This window comes from Mus musculus, chromosome 4 (genome assembly GCF_000001635.26).
Source record: "Mus musculus strain C57BL/6J chromosome 4, GRCm38.p6 C57BL/6J".
Classification (NCBI taxonomy): domain Eukaryota; kingdom Metazoa; phylum Chordata; class Mammalia; order Rodentia; family Muridae; genus Mus; species Mus musculus.
In genome coordinates, this window is record NC_000070.6 from 6,820,128 (window position 1) to 6,838,643 (window position 18,516).

The window sequence follows — 18,516 nt, forward strand, 5'->3', positions numbered from 1 at the left end:
GAAAATGCTCATGCAAAGATACGATCACAGTTCTAAGAGCAACAGGCTCCTTGTATTGCATTGAGAAGTTTCTGGGAAACACAGTGAAGGCTAGCCGATTCTGTCTGTGTATCTCAACAGGCTTCCAACAGTGGGATGTTCACAACTCGCAGCAAGTGCCTCACTCAGTCTGCAACTGTCCTCTCTAATCTGCTGCATGCATTCTGGCCAAGCTCCGGAGAGATCTCCAAATGAACATTATAATTTCTAGGATTTTAACTCTGAAAAATTCTCTCTGTCACGCATTTTAAACGTTCCAAAGGAGCCATAGACGAACAGGTTTGTGAAGCCCACTGTATCTGATTTCTGCAGCTATTAGCATCATTAATCAAAGCCTCCCTTATTTGTAAGTGTGTTTTCGAGCATGGCAACCCCACTGAATTGGTATGGTTGCTTCACCTAATTTTAAAGTGATGCTTTTAGGTGGCATATGAGGTTTGCAGACCGTGTGGGGTTCTCTAGGATGCTTTGCAGCACGTGTTCAGCTGTGTGATGCTGAACTAGTTCTTCCTTTTCACTTAATTTTTCCATGGATTTTCTGGTTGCTACATGAGGTTTTTAGGTATTTGGGAGGGGGTCCTCTGTGATGCTTTGTGGAACATGTGTGTGCTGTTTCAGTAGTTTCACAAGCTGTCAACCTATGAGCAGGAGCTCGTTCTTTGAATAGAACCTTAGTTTTTGCCAGAAAGTATTATGAGTTATAGAGAGGTAGCCTTATACACAGTCTTCTTCAAAGAAAGGAATGGTGTGCATGTGTGTGTGTGTGTGTGTGTGTGTGTGTGTGTGTGTAAGTAATCTCTACAGTAGGAATTGTTGCTGAGTATATATGCTCAATACAAGTAGACCTTGATCTTCTCTTGGACTCTAATTACTTTGTATTTCTCTCTCATTTTCATAACTATTGGTTTTCCTCAGAAGTTTGTAAGTGACTAAGGCATCATGGTTCTTATTAATCTATTATCTGAGCCTTTCAGACATGTGGGCTATGGTAAACACCACATGATAGGGAAGAGTATTAACTAAAAAGGTTTTTTGTTCCAACTGGTAGACAAAAGACAGCCTGTGCTGCTTCCAACTTTATGGAACTTGTATTATGACACTAGAGTCTAGGAAATTGTGGGTCTTAGAATCTATCTTGGAAGATTGCCACAGGGACAGCTAATTTCACCTCAACATCTACTTTCTCTATTGAAGTGCTAGCTTGAAAATAATCCACGCATTTAATCATATCACTCCCTAGATATGTACCAGATAATGGCCACCAGATACATGTGGCTTATGTCAAGATCATAATATCAAAAACAAACAAACAAACAAACAAACAAACAAACAAACAAAAATGCTCTTGTAACTACAGTCTCAGGGAATATGATGCCATTTTATGGCCTCCTCAGGCACTTCACACACAGGATGCACAGGCATGCATGCAGGGAAACACCCACACTCATAAAAATAAATATATATACACACAAATAAAAATTTTTAGATGGTGATGATGTTGGTATGCATTTTTTCAGGCTTACACATTTACATATAGTTTTAAATATTCAAATTCGATTTCTAGGAGGAATATAATCTACACAGGCTAGTGATGGTACCACTTTGGACCCCTAACACTACAAATGAGTTTTCCTCTCTAGTCCATACATACAGAGGATCAGTTGAGTCTTATCTACTGTGTCTCCCAGAAAGCCATGTTGAGGTGTCTTTTGACTCTCCTTGTATTCATGCCAATCCCTTATACTCACGTTTACCAGGAAACTCTTATGAACTTACACAGAATAGAGACAACTATATGCACACCAGCCTGAATGGTACTATGCAATATTTTCAGAAGGCAGAAACATTTGTCCATTCCTTGTGAGTCTATGGTAGTGCTAAACAGGAAAATGACAATGGTTGGGCTGTTCCTGGTCAACCCATGAAATCCAAGGAGTAGGAATGGAAAGCATTTTTAGCCTGTAATGTGGGCTCTGGACCATGATGGAAAGTCCTCCCTAGGCTGGACTCCTTCCTTCCTGCAGTGCAGAGCAAAGCTAAACTTGTAGATGACAATAAAGGTGAAAGCCTTTTTAGATAAGCCAGTGTTTCTCAATTATGAGATGTTCCTTAGAAATAAAGGTGCCCAGACTCTGTCAGGAGGGTCCAGGAATGTGGCTTGTTGCTAATTTTCTAGGGGATAAATCCTTCATCTTTAGATACCTCAAAGTAACAGAACATCCCCCAGACTGGGACATCTTAACGGAGATATTTCAATGAACAGAATTCTACTTCCAAAACAGAAGAGTTAAAAAAAAAAGCCAAACAACCAAACAAAATAACCCACAAAGTGTGTAAATATATCTGCAGGATTTCAGAGAGTGAAGGACAACAGTGAAGCTAACAGCAGCCACTCCCTAGAAGACACAGGAATATTACTTGGCTAGCAACCCAACACATCCCTAGAAATAACACTAGTCATTGTTACCTTTTACCTGAAATCTGGCAAGCTGTTTTTCCTAACAGTGTCATCAACAGGATTTAGTACTCCGACAATCATGCGCAATCACACAAGTAATTAACATGAAACTAAAAATGACGTAAGGAATTTCCAATATTCTACAAAGCCATTGCTGTAGCCAAAACTTCTCTCTGGGTTTAAAAGCCCATTAACACAATTTTCAGATTGTTGAATAGAGCTGACCCTTGTTTTTCCTGCAACATTCATGCCCACCACAATCAGACATGCCCATCCTTACCACAGAGATGGAATTGGAGAGCAGTGCGCCATCTTGGCCCAGCATGTTGGACACCGTGATCTCTGGCAGGTCCATGGTTTGTGGATGGAACGGGAGCAGGCCATTGTGATTCATGGGGTGACACAGAGAGTGGTAACCGGATTCTACCTCATTCAGGTGCACCAGAGAGTGGTCAGGGAGGGAGGGAGGCGTGATGGGTGGGATGTTAAAATCTTCACTTTCCAGACTTGGTCCAGGGTAGGACTGAAAAGACAGCAACACAGATGATAATTAGCATCCACTTCTTAGTTGTTCAAACCCCGGGACACAGCGGCCTAATAGAAATGTCTACCAACAGCATCACAGATTTGGCTAGGACATTCAAACACTGGGACCACCCCCAGAGCTTTGTCTCTCTTGTGCATGACAGAAAGTGCTTGTGAGACATTCACTTTAGGTATACAACCTGCCTCTGCTCTGTAGCTGTTTTCTTAGGAAGCTGAACTCAAACAGATTTCAAAGATCCCATTAACATTTCTACAGTATTACTCTAGCTGAATACCTGTTTTCCCCATGAGAATTGTAAGGAAGGAAGACAATTTATAAAATTGTTTGATCAAACATGTTTCATAGGACTCCCTACTGCTTAGATTATGGGATGTAGTAAAAATGAATTCCAGAACGCTGGGGCGGTTGCTTTTTGGTTTGAAAAAAACCTATCTGCTTCTAATTAAGAAAAAAGTTATTACTTAAGAAGTAAGGGAAGTCTTTGCCTAAGGGTGTGCTCAATGAAAGTTTGGGGGGTTTTAAAATGCCATTAGATGCTAATTTTACCATTAACATTTTATCATCAAAATAAAAGTGAAGATTACTTTCATGACTTCTGTAAACAGTTATTTGAATTTCCCCCACAGGCTGATAACACTGCAACTATTTAAATTCAGTCCCTTCCATGGTGCAAGACACAAACAACATTAATATTCTATAATACTAATTGTGAAATAAAAGTTAATGAGTAAGATAAATAGCATTAATATGTCAGAGGCTCTCTTTTATAAACTAGCTTGAAAATAGGAAGAAAAGAAGAAAAAAAGCAAGATTATATAAAGACAAGCCTGCTTAAGAAGGGAAAATGGGAAAAGCTGAAAATGTTAGAAAGAGTTGAATAAACATTGTAGCAATCAATGTGCAGGGCCAGAAAGAACTTATTTTGTAAAACAGGTGTCATGATATAAAAAGAAACATTTTGGCCCGGAGTATTCCTATAAGTCAATCTTTCAAATTCCAGGGCCCTTCAATGTTTGTGTGCATGGGTAACAAAGATTCTCTTGTCGAATTGTACAGTGCTGGTTACAGTGTGCAGAATTTGAAACGAGCGAGCGAGCAGGCAAAGTATAGGAGCCAAAGAAAGTAGTGTTCGCTGTTCATTGAGTGTTCAGCCAATAAGCTTTATGCCTCCCTGTCCAAATGCCTGGGGTTATTTTTTCCAGATGGTGTCTATTTGTCTAACAGAAAGAAAATCTTCAACTTGCACTTGCTAAATGTTGAATGAGTTCTGATATATTTGTTTAGGTGCCATCAGAAGGCACAACTAAAGGGAGAGTACTTGGAACATCTGGAGTCTGGAGGTTCCCAGAGAAGAATGTGCAGGTATCATCTGAAGTCTAGGAAGAGGGGCTGCCTTCTCTTCAGTTAATTTTTTCTTAAATATACAATGTTCTGTTATAAAAGCCAACTGCTCGGAAAGTTTAGTTACCTTTAACCAAAGTATTTTATTAGTACTGTAATTTTTTTTTTCTCGACAGAAAACATGTTAGTGCCCTGTGTCAAAATTCTGTTTGACTATCCTGGGCATATAGACTCCAGCTTGAAGTTCCTTTTAAGCCAATTCAATAGGAGATACAAAGGGCCCAATGGAGAAGTAGAAAGGATTGCATACTTGCCACTCCTATTTCGTATAGAGTAATGTGAAGGCTTGTTTACTACCTTGTCTTTATTCAAACTTTAAAACTGCTTTCGGTGTGAGTGCTGTTATTCCTCCTTTTGGTGATGAGAAAACTGGAATTCAGAAGTTACTTAGTGGTTGACAATCCATGTATATGGGATGAATAGAAGATGATAGCATCCCTTCTTTCTCCTTTTCTTTGTTGTGATCAAACAACACAGTATACTGGAGCCCTCTGGCTAGTTGCCATCATTTTTCTTTCTTTTTTTTTCAGTTTTTTTTTAAATTTTTTTTATTAGGTATTTTCCTCGTTTACATTTTCAATGCTATCCCAAAGGTCCCCCATATCCACCACCCCCCCAATCCCCTACCCACCCACTCCCCCTTTTTGGCCCTGGCGTTCCCCTGTACTAGGGCATCTCAAGTTGGCAAGTCCAATGGGCCTCTCTTTGCAGTGGTGGCTGACTAGGTCATCTTTTGATGCATATGCAGCTAGAGACAAGAGCTCCGGAGTACTGGTTAGTTCATATTGTTGTTCCACCTATAGGGTTGCAGTTCCCTTTAGCTCCTTGAGTAATATCTCTAGCTCCTGCATTGGGAGCCGTGTGACCCATCCAATAGCTGACTGTGATCATCCACTTCTGTATTTGCTAGGCCCCGGCATAGTCTCACAAGAGAGAGCTATATCTGGGTCCTTTCAGCAAAATTTTGCTAGTGTGTGCAATGGTGTCAGCGTTTGGAAGCTGATTATGGGATGGATCCCTGCATATGGCAATCACTAGATGGTCCATCCTTTCGTCACAGCACCAAATTTTGTCTCTGTAACTCCTTCCATGGGTGTTTTGTTCCCATTTCTAAGAAAGGGTAAAGTGTCCACACTTTGGTCTTCCTTCTTCTTGAATTTCATGCGTTTAGCAAGTTGTATCTTATATCTTGGGTATCCTAAGTTTCTGGGCTAATATCCACTTATCAGTGAGTACATATTGTGTGAGTTCCTTTGTGATTCGGTTACCTCACTCAGGATGATGCCCTCCAGGTCCATCCATTTGCCTAGGAATTTCATAAATTCATTTTTTTAAATAGCTGAGTAGTATTCCATTGTGTAAATGTACCACATTTTCTGTATCCATTCCTCTGTTGAGGGGCATCTGGGTTCATTCCAGCTTCTGGCTATTATAAATAAGGTTGCTATGAACATAGTGGAGCATGTGTCCTTCTTACCGGTTGGCCATCATTTTTATCAAGCTGAATGATACAAAATGTCTTTGTTTCACAAAACTTTATGAAGTTTAAGAATCATTGCCATCAACAGCAGATTTTCCTTGTCCTAACTTATTCACTTTATATTCCACTCACTGCCATCCTCCAGGTCACCCCCTCTACTGTGATTTTAAGACATTAATCAGTGACTGTTTGAAACTTTCCTCAATAATCATAACTAATACAGAAGTAAAGGAGAAAGATGGTTTTAATTTCAAAAGTTCCATTAACCCTCTGAAAATTCTAAGGGATATTTCACCCTGGTGGACCACAACTTTACATTCTAGAGTTTCTTCAGTAGTTAAATCTTATGTTGTGATATTTTAAAGGAAGGTTTAATTGGTATCACTTTACATTGGGTGATAACAATTGCACTGCAATTTAGCTAAGCTACATGGTTTATTTTCATGTAATTACACATTAAGGTTATTTAATCCATACAATTATATGCCAAAACCACAGACTCTACAACTTAACTGGCAATGCATAGTTATATGGGTCAAGAATTTTAACAACATAAGGTTACTTAGCAGTTTCTGGTCCTTACATTAGAAGTCATGGTGTGGTTATTTGCCATGAGCCTATTAGAGAGTAATTGATGCCCTATAAAAGTAAAATAGTAATTGTTTAAATGTCTAAGAACTTTAAAAAAAAGCTCAATAGCAGACTAATTCCTAGCTTTTTTAAATGTGAAAATGCATTACTATCCAACAGTGGCTTCTATATGACATGACAGGTATAATCTGATTTTCAAGGCCTTACTTGGGATGTGTTTACTAAGTGAGGTTTCATTCCCAGTTTGGGGGAATCTAGAACAATAGGATGTGATTCAATACTTCTTCTCATTCAACATGAAAATGCTTTTTAGAATTGTCCTTAAATATTTGTTGAATTATGAAAAGAGAGAATTGCCAAATTCACTCACTCTTCAAAAAGCATGAAGCTTGAGAATAGGTTGCAGTTATTTCACAGTCTTAAATAATTATATTCCCCAAATTACCATGGTCAGTTCATAACAAAGAAGGTAACAGTTACATCACACGGTACTAAACAACTAAAGTGTCCTGTAAGAAGAATGGTGAGTATAGCAGGCCCAGGAGGCTGGGCAGAGGAGTCTCAATTGTCCTGTGCCTGCTCACCTGGCCACGACATGGTTTCCTAACCATTCCATTGTTACACAGATGATTCATAATGCAGAATTTATGACCCTCTGGCTCTCAGAGCTGTTGGCAGCTAATTCCCCATGTCTCATGAGGGCACCCAGGGTGACAACTTGGGAGCCTGAGGTCAGCTCATGACAAGTCCCTAATGCCCCATTCTCAGATAGGGTTTAGGGAAAGGAGTAAAGAGTCTGGCCAAAGCAACAGAACACCCCAGAAGAATCAGCCTGAAAAGACTAAGGTAAAGCCCTCCTATTGATACAGGACGAGATGTGACACTTGCTCATTAATAGGCTCCTTTGGTTCCTACTTATTTTCTCCCTCCACTGTGACCTGTATTTTAAGCAATCAACCATTCTCAAACTCTCACAGGAATAAAGATCATGTAAGTGATCCTTTTCAAAAAGCTCTCCAAATTCTTATACGTCAAGAGCATAGAGGCTGCAAACATATTTATCCTATGTTCTGAGAGGCTCCCTTAGGCTAGGGCCTGCTACAGAATGCGGTACAGGATAGGCACAGAGTTTCAAGGTGGTATCCGCTTCTTGAACACCACCAGAGACCAGAATCTAAACCATTGGCCTCCCTTGTCCCCAGCAAATATGGAAGTCACTGGTAACCATCTCTATGAATAGAAGAGCATGCTTTAGGGACAGTGGAGCAAAATGCATTCCTGCACTTTCTTCTAACTGTTGAAATTTACCTCAATAAAAGGTAAGCTGGAAATGGGCACACAGATAAACTAATCTAAACCATAGCTAATCTACACACACATACAATGATCCAGTGACTCAGAAGATTCAAAACTTCCCTGAGTATCAGGCTTGTTATTGTGTATAGACACGGGGAACTCTCATGGTGATGTGGGTGCTGCGCCTCACTGTGTCCTGCAGAAACCAAGCACCATCAAGTGTGGTGGGACAGGGTGTACTAGCATGAGGCTTGGTTAATTCTGAAAAACAGATGAACTATTCAGACTGCAGGGGGTTTGCCTGAAGCTTTAAAATAGCAATTTAAAAATATTACCTTCGTCTAGAGAGTAAGTTTCTAGTTGTAAATAAGAGGCCTTGACTACTACAACTTATTTCCTTAAAACCTGAACAAGGTGGTGTTTGCAGAGTCTCACTTACAAGGTGCCACATGTTTCTCTGGCAAGAAGTGGACTGGTTACAATCATGCTAGTGATTCCTTGAGTGACTAATGAGAGCATTCACAGCATGCTGGATAGACTGGCAGCTGCTCAGTCCAACGGACAAGTCTCATCTAGGGACTTAAGAGCAGGTAGGAGTTTGGTTTCTGATGCACGTTTTCTCCTGCTCTTGAACCTATTTTAAACATCAATTCACAGAGTTCTTAAGAGCATTTACAACAAACATTAAAAATCCAATAATATATGTTTTCCAGATAAAATGTGCATGATAAAGTGTTAAATGGATTTATACTTGTCTTAGAATGAGTCATGTCTAAGAGTAAGCACTTTTAGACAGTCCATGAAGAACTACATGTTCAATAAAATGAGATTGTATAGGAATTTCCATCTATTTTTCATTGGTAAGACCTAATAGTGAAAAAAATGTACAATTATACACAATGTACTTAATTACAAACAGCGAAGATCAAGTTTCACTCTTAGTTGAATGGAATTAGGTTGAGTGTCTTCCTTTTCCTATCTGTGTGCTGGCATGCATGCATGGATGCTTGTGTGTGTGTGCTCACTGGTGGTATATGTGTGTGCATGATATAGGCCAGAGGGTATGTATAGAGGCCAGAGAGTAATGGTGGGTGTTTCCCTCAATCCTTCTTGGTCTTAAAACCAGACATATATTATTTTTAGTTTATGTGTATGGGTGTTTTGATTGCATGCATGTTTGTGCAACATGTGCCAGCATTGCTAGAGCAGGCCAGAAGAGAGCATCAGATACCCTGGGAACTGGAGTTATGGAGGATTGTTAGTTGTCACATGGGTGTTAGGAACTGATCCTGGGTCCTCTGGCAGAGCAGCCAATGCTCTTAACTGCTGAACCAACTCTCTAGCCTGTCCACCTTATTTTTTGAAACAAGGTCTCTCACTAAACTTAGAACTTACCTATTTACCTGGCTGTTTAGCCAGTGAGTTCCAGTGATTCTCCTGCCTCAGCCATCCCAGCTCTAGGAATACAGGCATAGGTAACTGCATCTGGCCTTTGGGTGGGGTGGGCTGGGGATTGGACTCAGGGCGTCGTGCTTGTGAGGCAAGTGCTTTGCTGACTGAACCATCTAATCTACTCAGTCCCTAAGTTGCACGGTAAAAAATTGAAGAATCAAATAAGAAGGAACAGAGAGTGTACAAAGGATAATGAATGCTGGGATTCACTCACTGAGTAAAGGCCAACAGCTTGCCTCCTTAAGGAACCACGCACCCACGCAACCATGCAGTCCGGGACTGCAGAGTTCCCATCCAAGCCAAAAGATGAAGAACTTTGTGAGCCAAAATGACCATGATAATTTTGCACAAAAAATATATTGCTAGCATTATGGCTCACATGTCCTGGATTTGGGGCAGGTCAGGGGCTGGAGATTGGGGATCCTCCCAGGAAAAATTTTGGCAAAGGGGCAAATTGCTAAGGAAAGGGTTTAATTCTAAGACTACAACTAAAGAGATTAGGGTTAGAAAAAAAAAATCTAGGGATTGTTCTGCTTGCAGGCCTTTTCAGCCATTTGAGTAAAGGCCTTCTCCAGCTCCCATTTCAGTGCAACAGGAAAAGAGAGTTCTCACCTAATTTCTGGAAGGTCTCAGTCTCCTGTTTGATTGCATAGGTACTCATTTCCTGTTTAATTGCATAGGTACTCACTTCCTGTTTGATTGCATAGGTACTCACTTCCTGTTTAATTGCATATGTACTCACTTCCTGTTTAATTGCATAGGTTCTCACTTCTTGAACCACTCGCCTTGCATATTCCATGCCCCCGAGTAGCCTGTTTCCATTATTTTCTCCGTCTGCAGCCCCATTTCCTTTGCCACAGGCTGGTCTCTATTTTGTATTCCCAGTCCACATTATTCCATCTGCAAATGGAATGTGGATGACACTGACTTTTTTTTTTTTTCGGCAGAGAATTCAGGTTTACATATCATCCAACTAGAGTGTTAATTCATGCCGGCCAGAAACAAATAATATAGAGTTTCTTCCAGCTTTTGTCATTTTTTTTTTCAAAATGTAATCCTCTACCAATGGGGCAGTATATTTTGTGGGTCCCTACCACATATTGCAATCATTATGCACAGCACTCAATCTTTGGTGACAAGAAGTCCCATAACTCAGAAGAATTCAAACGATAGCATCTTGTGCACATCTTTAAATTATGGGATGGGCTCATGAAGTCATGCAAACCCTAAAAATATGGCTATAGTTACAGTGCTGTAAAATATGGTTCTCATATAGGTCTTTATCTGAAAGATGAATAAAGACTACTGCCACCAAGCATACACAGAGCACCTTAATTTTTAATCTGTAACATAGTTCCTGAAAGTGGAAGACAGAATTATGTCAATGTTCAAACATGTTTTATCTTCTATTACTGAGCATTCTTGAGCAAAAAAAGTCAATGGAAATCAAAATGATCTGAGAAATATACAGGAAAAAATGTAAACAATAACTATCAAAAAATAAAAAATCCCTCCACATTCTCCATACACTTGGTTGAATGTACACTGCACTGCAGTGGTTTTTCCCAAAGGCTTTGAACGGCATCAATTGCATCTCTAATTTCTTTTGAGAAGACCTTCAGAGTCAGATCCTACTCTGATTCTTTTGTCTCTGCATGAACAAGGCTTGATAGCTTGAGACTATAATGTATGACTGTGGAAAGCTTTGGTCTGTTACATAAATCATTTTAACACTCAGCAAGAATTGTCCAACAGTGCCATTGATGTGCTCAAGCCAACGATCCTGAAAACAATTTTTTTTGCCTTTCTTCACATGCTAGACAATAGCAATAAATCATCTTCATTTAAAAACACACAATGTACTAATTTTTCAACCAGTAGTTATCAAAATAAAATTTGGGGCAGAAAGCATAGCATTTATATTATTGTGGTCATTAATTTTTAGAACCTTGTTAAAAACAGTTAGTTCATGCTCATTTAGTACAGAGATGTTGAATGCCTACTATGTTTAAGACATTCTTCAGTCCCTTGAGCTACAAAGAATTAGAAAATGGTGTGTAAGAAGGAACAAATTGGAAGATACAAGAAGAAATCCAAGTCCCCTGTAAAGGCCATGTGCTTCAAATGTCAAGCTAGATGATCCTGGAAGGGAATTTATGTGGAGTCGGAATGTCAAAGTGTTGCTCTTAGCAGATTGCACAGATTACCCAGCCTGAAGATCAGATATTCTTGCTCAGATGTAACAAAAGAGGACCGTGCTGTGAACCTATGCCTGAATAGATAGCAGAAACAAAGCTCAAAGCAAGGCCTTCATGGGTAAGACCAGTATCACCAATCAAATCAAACTGGGCTATGGGCTCAGGTCTGGTCTTTACTAGTATTTCAGTAGAAGATCAAAGCTTGGTCATAAGAAATCAGGATGCAAAACTTGCATGAAATTAGAAAATGGGATAACCTGCTGCATACCCAGGGAATACAGGAGCAAGGACTGGAAGAGCTGAGGTCAGGGCTAATAAGCTAGAGCTTCAAGCATTCTGGGAGACATGAGGCCAGTACTTATACCAGCTGTGCGTTACACATGATTTCCTGTCTCTCGTGTCTGTCACCAGCAGCAAAGGGCTTCTTTTGCCATTGTGCATTAATGATCTTAGAATGAAGAAGAGGATTGTTCCCTTCAGTGTGGCTTAGCATTCTGTATGAGCGTTTTTAAAATAGAAACATGGAGTCTAGTTGTCATACATAAGGGAAAACAAAAACATGAACTAACTGGCTTCCTCACAACATTATGCTTCTCCCACCACCTGGGTAGTGAGGAAAGCAGGCAGAAGCTGAGGTGTTACTTCTAAGACCCCAGTCAGGGTCATTGCTGATGTTCAGTGACCACCACCAGTCCATGTTTTCTGTTTACTGAGCTAATTTAAGTATTTAATTTTCAATTTTTAATATATAATCTTAGTTAAAACGTAACCTATACTTTTTTCTATATTTTATTTTTAATTTTTTGTGACTGGATACCCCCAGAGATCTTGATTTACCAAATGTCTTATTTTATAAATAACCCAAGTAAATCAAGTTTATATAAAGGAGAACCGTCTGAAGTGTGTTTTTTTTTTTTTCCATAGAGCCTTTCTACTGTATACTTGACACTTAATTTTGACCCTTTGTTTCCATTTTTAATAAGAAATATCCCATCACTAGTTTCTGATTTAGGAGATAGGAACACCAGGCACAAATATCAGATCACCTCTTAATAACAACTAATATTTTCTTTTTTTTACACCTCAGATCTCAAGTCTGTACAGCAGGAATGAAAATAATCAGCCCAGGAAGAGGTTGCTGTGGTGCGATAAGGAAAATGAAAGATTGTACAGGCTCTGGATGATGCCCTGGTCCACCATGGGTCATCCCCTGGTCCAGCTGCAGCAGATCAACACCTGCGAACTATATTTATTCAACTCTGTGTACTTTAACCTTTTCACATATAATGACCAATACTAATGAATACTATCTAGACCATTGTTTAAATATACGTATATTATTTCACTGTTCTGTAATTTATTTCAAGTTTACATTTTGAATATTTAAATTGTTTCCAGTTTTTCTGATATGAGTCACTGTGATGAATCATATTCATTTATTTCCTTAGGAGAATATTCTAGAGTTCTGTGTCTATCCTTAAAAGGAATCACAGAATGCCAAGAAAATTTCATGTTTAAAATAGTGTGTTGAAACCTAATGCGTTTTGTCAACTTAATAAATTTTAAAAAAACTTTGGATTTCTCCTGTTCCTAAGTATGTCTAAAGCAATCAAATTTTTCAGTGTGTCTGTGCTTGGGTCTCATCTACAGTGCATAGATGTAATTGTCCAGACACTGCATGTCTAGTGAAGATGAAGAACTTACCATCATTGATTAACCAATTCAGATGCTGCAAACAGCTACCTCATATAAATATATAAAGAATATGCAAACAAACATGCATTTGCTGATTTTGTAGCTGAAAAAAAGTTTAACTATCTATTGCATTTTTGGTTCAACCTACTATTTCTTAAAGAATTCCCATACATGTGATACTGTACAGCTCTTTTAATTCAGGGAAGGATGGAGGTCAGAATGCCGACATGTAACAAAGTTTTAAAATAAAATTAAGCCTCATTCAACAAAGAGGTAGGCTCATGTGGGCTTTAGACCTTCCCAAGCCCAAAGAATTCACTGTGAAGTTTACTTTTCAGTTTTTCCCGTGTCACTCAATCTCTCTCAGCACCCTTGAGTGGTAGGAAGGACTGAAGGAGTTGCTGGTAAAGGTTTTCTTCAGTTCCCTGGCAGAGAGTGATTGCTTGCAGTCTCCTTCATTCTTAAGACTCTAATTCACCCTTGACAGGAGGAAAGCACATGGGGATTTAAAGTCCCAGCAAGCACAAATGTCCTAGTGAGGTTCATCATCAGCTCAGAGCATAAGAAATAAGTAGCTAGCGAATGAAGGAAGACAGCAGCTGCATAAGATGGTCAGCCCTATGGCTGGCTCCTCACAGAGAGACCAATGTGAACAGCTACTCACCCACCAAACTGGCTTTGTAGGAGTGAGGAAACTGGGAAGCCGCTAGGAAATGGTTTATCAGACTCCCTTTTCAGAGTGGATGAGTTCCCTTCAACTTCTTGAAGGGGCAATTCTCTGTGGAAATGTCAGCCCCTCCCCCTCGTGGCCCCCAGCAGCCTTCTGCTTTATGATTTCTGGAAGTGAGAACTCACAGTAGTCTTAGCTCTGGAAGAGCTATTTTTCACTTGGTCACTTGTTTAGTTTTCCGGCTGACAGGATTAAGAACTGATGCACGGAGAATATACTCCAACGAATGCCACCCTATGTACTTAGTATCTAGACTATTAAATAATGTAGGTCAGATGAAGCATAGAAAAATAAAGAAATAAATAAAAATTAAAGTGAAACCTCTTGAGTTTCCGGAACATCTAGCTGCTTTGGTTTCCGAACCCAAGGACTGGAAATATTCAGGGAAACTTGACACTTCTGAAAGGTGTTTGGGGTGGCAGATGAGGGGACAACAGAAAGTGGAAGGGTCATAGGGTGAGTGGAAAAAAGTCTTCGGGCCAAGACATTGTCCTTATATTAAAAATGAACACAATTATTTCTACTTGACATATTAAGATTTTAGTGATTGTTTAGAACAAACTTTAATTGCCTTAGTAACAGAGTTGGTACACACACACACTCACACACACACACACACCATGACTCAACATAGTAGTGTTCTGAGACTAAAATGCCACTATCTTTTTAGGTATTCCCTGGTGACAGGTTTCTTATGAGTGCCCCAAAATATAGTGCCTTACAAAGACACGTTTCATCCCTAAAGGTCATACTCCTCCATGTGTTAAAGAAAAAGAAGTCCAAGACATAATTGTGAAGAAGGCAGAGAATTGGTTGAAAAATGCATCAAATGGAAGTATATGCTGGTCAGTTGTGCTCTACCTACACACACCTCGCTGCCCCACTGCCTGAGTGGCTCGCAGTCCCTAGAGGTCTTCCCACTGAGGAAACCATCCCGCTGAGGAAACCATCCCGCTGAGGAAACCATCCCGCTGAGGAAACCATCCCGCTGAGGAAACCATCCCACTGAGGAAACCATCCCATTGAGGAAACCATCCCGCTGAGGAAACCATCCCGCTGAGGAAACCATCCCATTGAGGAAACCATCCCGCTGAGGAAACCATCCCACTGAGGAAACCATCCCACTGAGGAAACCATCCCACTGAGGAAACCAAGCTCCAAACGGAGCTCGGAACTCCAGGGTCTTCTTTGACCACAGACGCTGCTCCACTCACTTGTTTTTATAGTTTTTATCACTGAGATGCATTTCCCTATGCCTGAAAAAACCCGCACTATTAGACAACTTTAATGAAATGCTCAAGCATGCCCAGCAACAAATTCATTTTCTGAAAGTTAAAAATGAGTCATATATTCACAAATCCCACCGCTTGGAAATGTATATGATACACAACATTTAACCTGTCAGCAGCCTCATTAGTGTCAATGAGTAGAAACTGGCAATCAGGAATGGCGAGCTTCACATGTGTTTATGTTTTAAAATGTTCCTGAAATAGCTCTGCTGGCAGGGATGAAACAGAACACTTCTCTGGGACAAATGGATTTCAGTTTCCATTTTATGGTCTAGCTACACTTTAAGAAATTTGTATTTCACACACAGACAGTCATTTGTAATTAACAGAGTTAACATCCCACAAAATAATAATAAAGTGTAATAATAGCAATTAATAATAATAATAAATTTAAGTTTAACCATTCTGGTACATAAATGACCCAGAAAATATGCAGGAAGACTGATGTGTGTTTAATGAGCGGGAGCTCAAAGATATCTATTTGGATGGAGCCTGTATTCAGTATCCACACAGCCACTAAGACATTTTCATAAAGTAGAAGAAATATGTGAGCTATTTCAAGATATAATGCAGAAAAACAGACTTCCATGTAAAAAGCCAATTTAGGAAGAACACAACATAAACAATAGTAACTTGTGTGTTCAAGTGAAGCATCTTTTAAATTTTGAGTAATGAAGATGTCAAGCCAAATGCGGGCGTAGTTTAACTTAATTAGGTGGCCTGTTTTTCCAGGCATCCTTTCATTTCCCATTGAAAACTCAGCTTGTATGTGAGGCAACAGGAGCAATTTTGTCTGTAATGAATACCTCTGGGACCGCACAGTAATCATTTGAATGTTATACTGAAGACTGGTTTGAGTAACTAGTCTGTGCTTGTTAAGATGCCAGACTCTGTTGGGCTAACTAGATTACTCGATACATGCAGCTTCATCATTTTATTGGGCCAATGGTCAAAAAGTCAGGTTAACTTTACTCCTGAAAAATTTCCAAGGGGAACCAATCTAAAAGCAATCGGTCTAATCCATGGTTCAAATTTATGCCATAATCAAGGATATTTTTATGGCCCATGATAAAGAGGTTTTGTTTTGTTTTTTAACTTTAAAAATATCCTTAAAAACACAACCTCTTCCGGGCTCTTTTTACCATATCTCATTTACACTCTGATCTACAGCATGTTCTCATTAGGAAAACATATAATTACAAAATGGTCATTGGCATGCTTGCAAATTTTAGAATATAATTCTTAGAATAGGTTTGGGGAAATATTGGTGCAAACTGAACTGGAGAGCCAAATGGTCCCACCACCATTGGATTGCTTACTATAAACAACAGCAAGTTGCTGTGGTGATAATTCCAGGTATTACCATATAAACTATTAACACTGCATGTCCTGTTTTTGAAACGACTCTCCCAGGAGGAGGGGACACTGGCACCTCAGATTAAATGTGTCGTGGCTTATCACCCAGACAACACTACAATAAACCAAGTAATATGAGGTATGCTACATTTTAGCAAGGCAAAATTGAGAACTCTTGGGAATGAAAGTGTCAAAGAATTTATGGTTCAATCTACAAAACCAAACAAAATGTGTTTATTCATCTACTTATCTTACAATAAATAGTGCTACACATAAATAGATGATTCAAACATTTTTCCAGGCCTAGAGAGAAAGAAGAGCAGCAAATCCTAGCTTTTAGGGTTCACGGCCACATACGGTTCATGTACCACAGAGTAGAAAGCCTGCCCCTCCATATGGGAGATGTGAGACACCGAAAGACCTCGGGAGTCCACCTCTCAGTTACAGTGAAGAGAATCAGGCAGGTGGCAGAAGTGAGCATGTAGGGCGAACTCTTGAGGGATGGTGATAAGAACAGAATGTTTTTGTTGAAAGAAGAAAGATCAAAAGTGGAGCCAAGACTACCTGGGATTAAGTATAGCTTGAGTAATGAAGGCATCCCCATAGGACTGCTCAGTGGTCAGGTAGTGGTTTTATGACTTTTAGAAAAGAAGTTTAATGTGTAAGAAAGCCAGAGGGCCAGCTCTCCCAGGGGGTCCCTGAGCTCAGTCTGATGGTTGACTCCAAGCATCCACATCTGCATTGGTCTGTTGCTGGCCCAGCCTTGCCTGACAGCAGTGGGAGGGAAGACCCTTGTTCTTGTGGAGGTTTGATGCTCCAGTGTAGGGGGGTGATAGGTGGGTGGGTGAGCACCCTATGGAGGCAAAGGGGAGTGGGAGAGGGTCGATGTGGGAGGGTGAGAGGGTGGATGTGGGAGGGGTAACCTGGAAGTGGAGTATCATTTGAGATGTAAATGAATGGAATGTATTTAAAAAGCATGAAAAAAAGACAAAGAAAAAAGAAAGATAGGAAGAAAGGAAGGAAGGAAGGAAGAAAGAAAGAAAGAAAGAAAGAAAGAAAGAAACAAAGAGGGCATCCATCAGAAGTTGATGAACCAGGAAGTAGAAGTCTTCACTGCTACCAGGTACAAGTCCCCAGATGAGTCAGAAAGCAAAGCTACTCAGAAGAGTTTTCCAACATGTATGGATGCTCCTGAATTTTTATTTGTATTTTAAATAAACTGTAAAAAGTTTGAGTCAGTGCTTCTTAAGACTGGTGGAAAACATAGCACCGCCATACTTTATTGTTGTCGGTTAGCTTCCTGAATAAAGAAGCATCTGAGGCAACTGCCTTACAAAGGGAAGGCTTGTTTTGGTTCAGAGCTTTACAAGTGTCAGTCACGTTTCAGCCTCTTTGCTTTAGGTAGGCAAGTGGAATGAAGAGAGAGAAAGGGGTCACAGTCTCACAATCCACAGTAAGAGTATACCCCATGGACTAAGAATTTCCCACTCTGCCCTACTTCCCAAAGGTGTCATCCCTTCCAAATAGGACCGCTGTACAGAAGAGGATGAGGGTGACTTTTGGACCTCTGGGGACAGCCATCTAAAGCATAGCATCTCCCATTTGCTTGAGACCTTGAAACTTCAGTAGAGGATATGAGAGAAAATTCTGATGCATATTAGAGGTTGGATGGAGGCAGAGAGAAAATGGAGCACACCCTGAGAAGAATGTAGAGTATGGTCTTAGGTGCATGGATGCTTACCATTGAGTGTATGCTATGAGGCTCTGAGTTACTACAAACAATTCATTCAGACTGAAGGATAATCCTCCCCAGAAGGAAAGACAGCAGAAGGAAAGGAAGAAGAAAGGGATGAGAAGAGGTGCTGGAAGCAGGATGGGGGACTGGAATAGGACAATCAAATAGAAAGAAATGAATAGAGTCAAGGCAAAGGTCATGGATGATGTAATTTCTCAAAAAAATTTTTTTCAACCACAAAACCTAAGT

At 39.9% G+C, this 18,516-nt stretch overlaps 1 protein-coding gene across 4 annotated transcripts in view; it reads right to left on the reverse strand.

Moving 5' to 3' along the window:
* Tox (thymocyte selection-associated high mobility group box) overlaps positions 1-18,516 on the reverse strand; it is a 305,205-nt gene that overhangs the window by 133,775 nt on the left and 152,914 nt on the right. For all 4 annotated transcript variants that reach the window (NM_001377078.1, NM_001377079.1, NM_145711.5 and 1 more), the window contains one exon: positions 2,778-3,020. In NM_001377078.1, the coding sequence (NP_001364007.1) occupies positions 2,778-3,020 (243 nt within the window). The remainder of the gene's footprint in view (positions 1-2,777; positions 3,021-18,516) is intronic.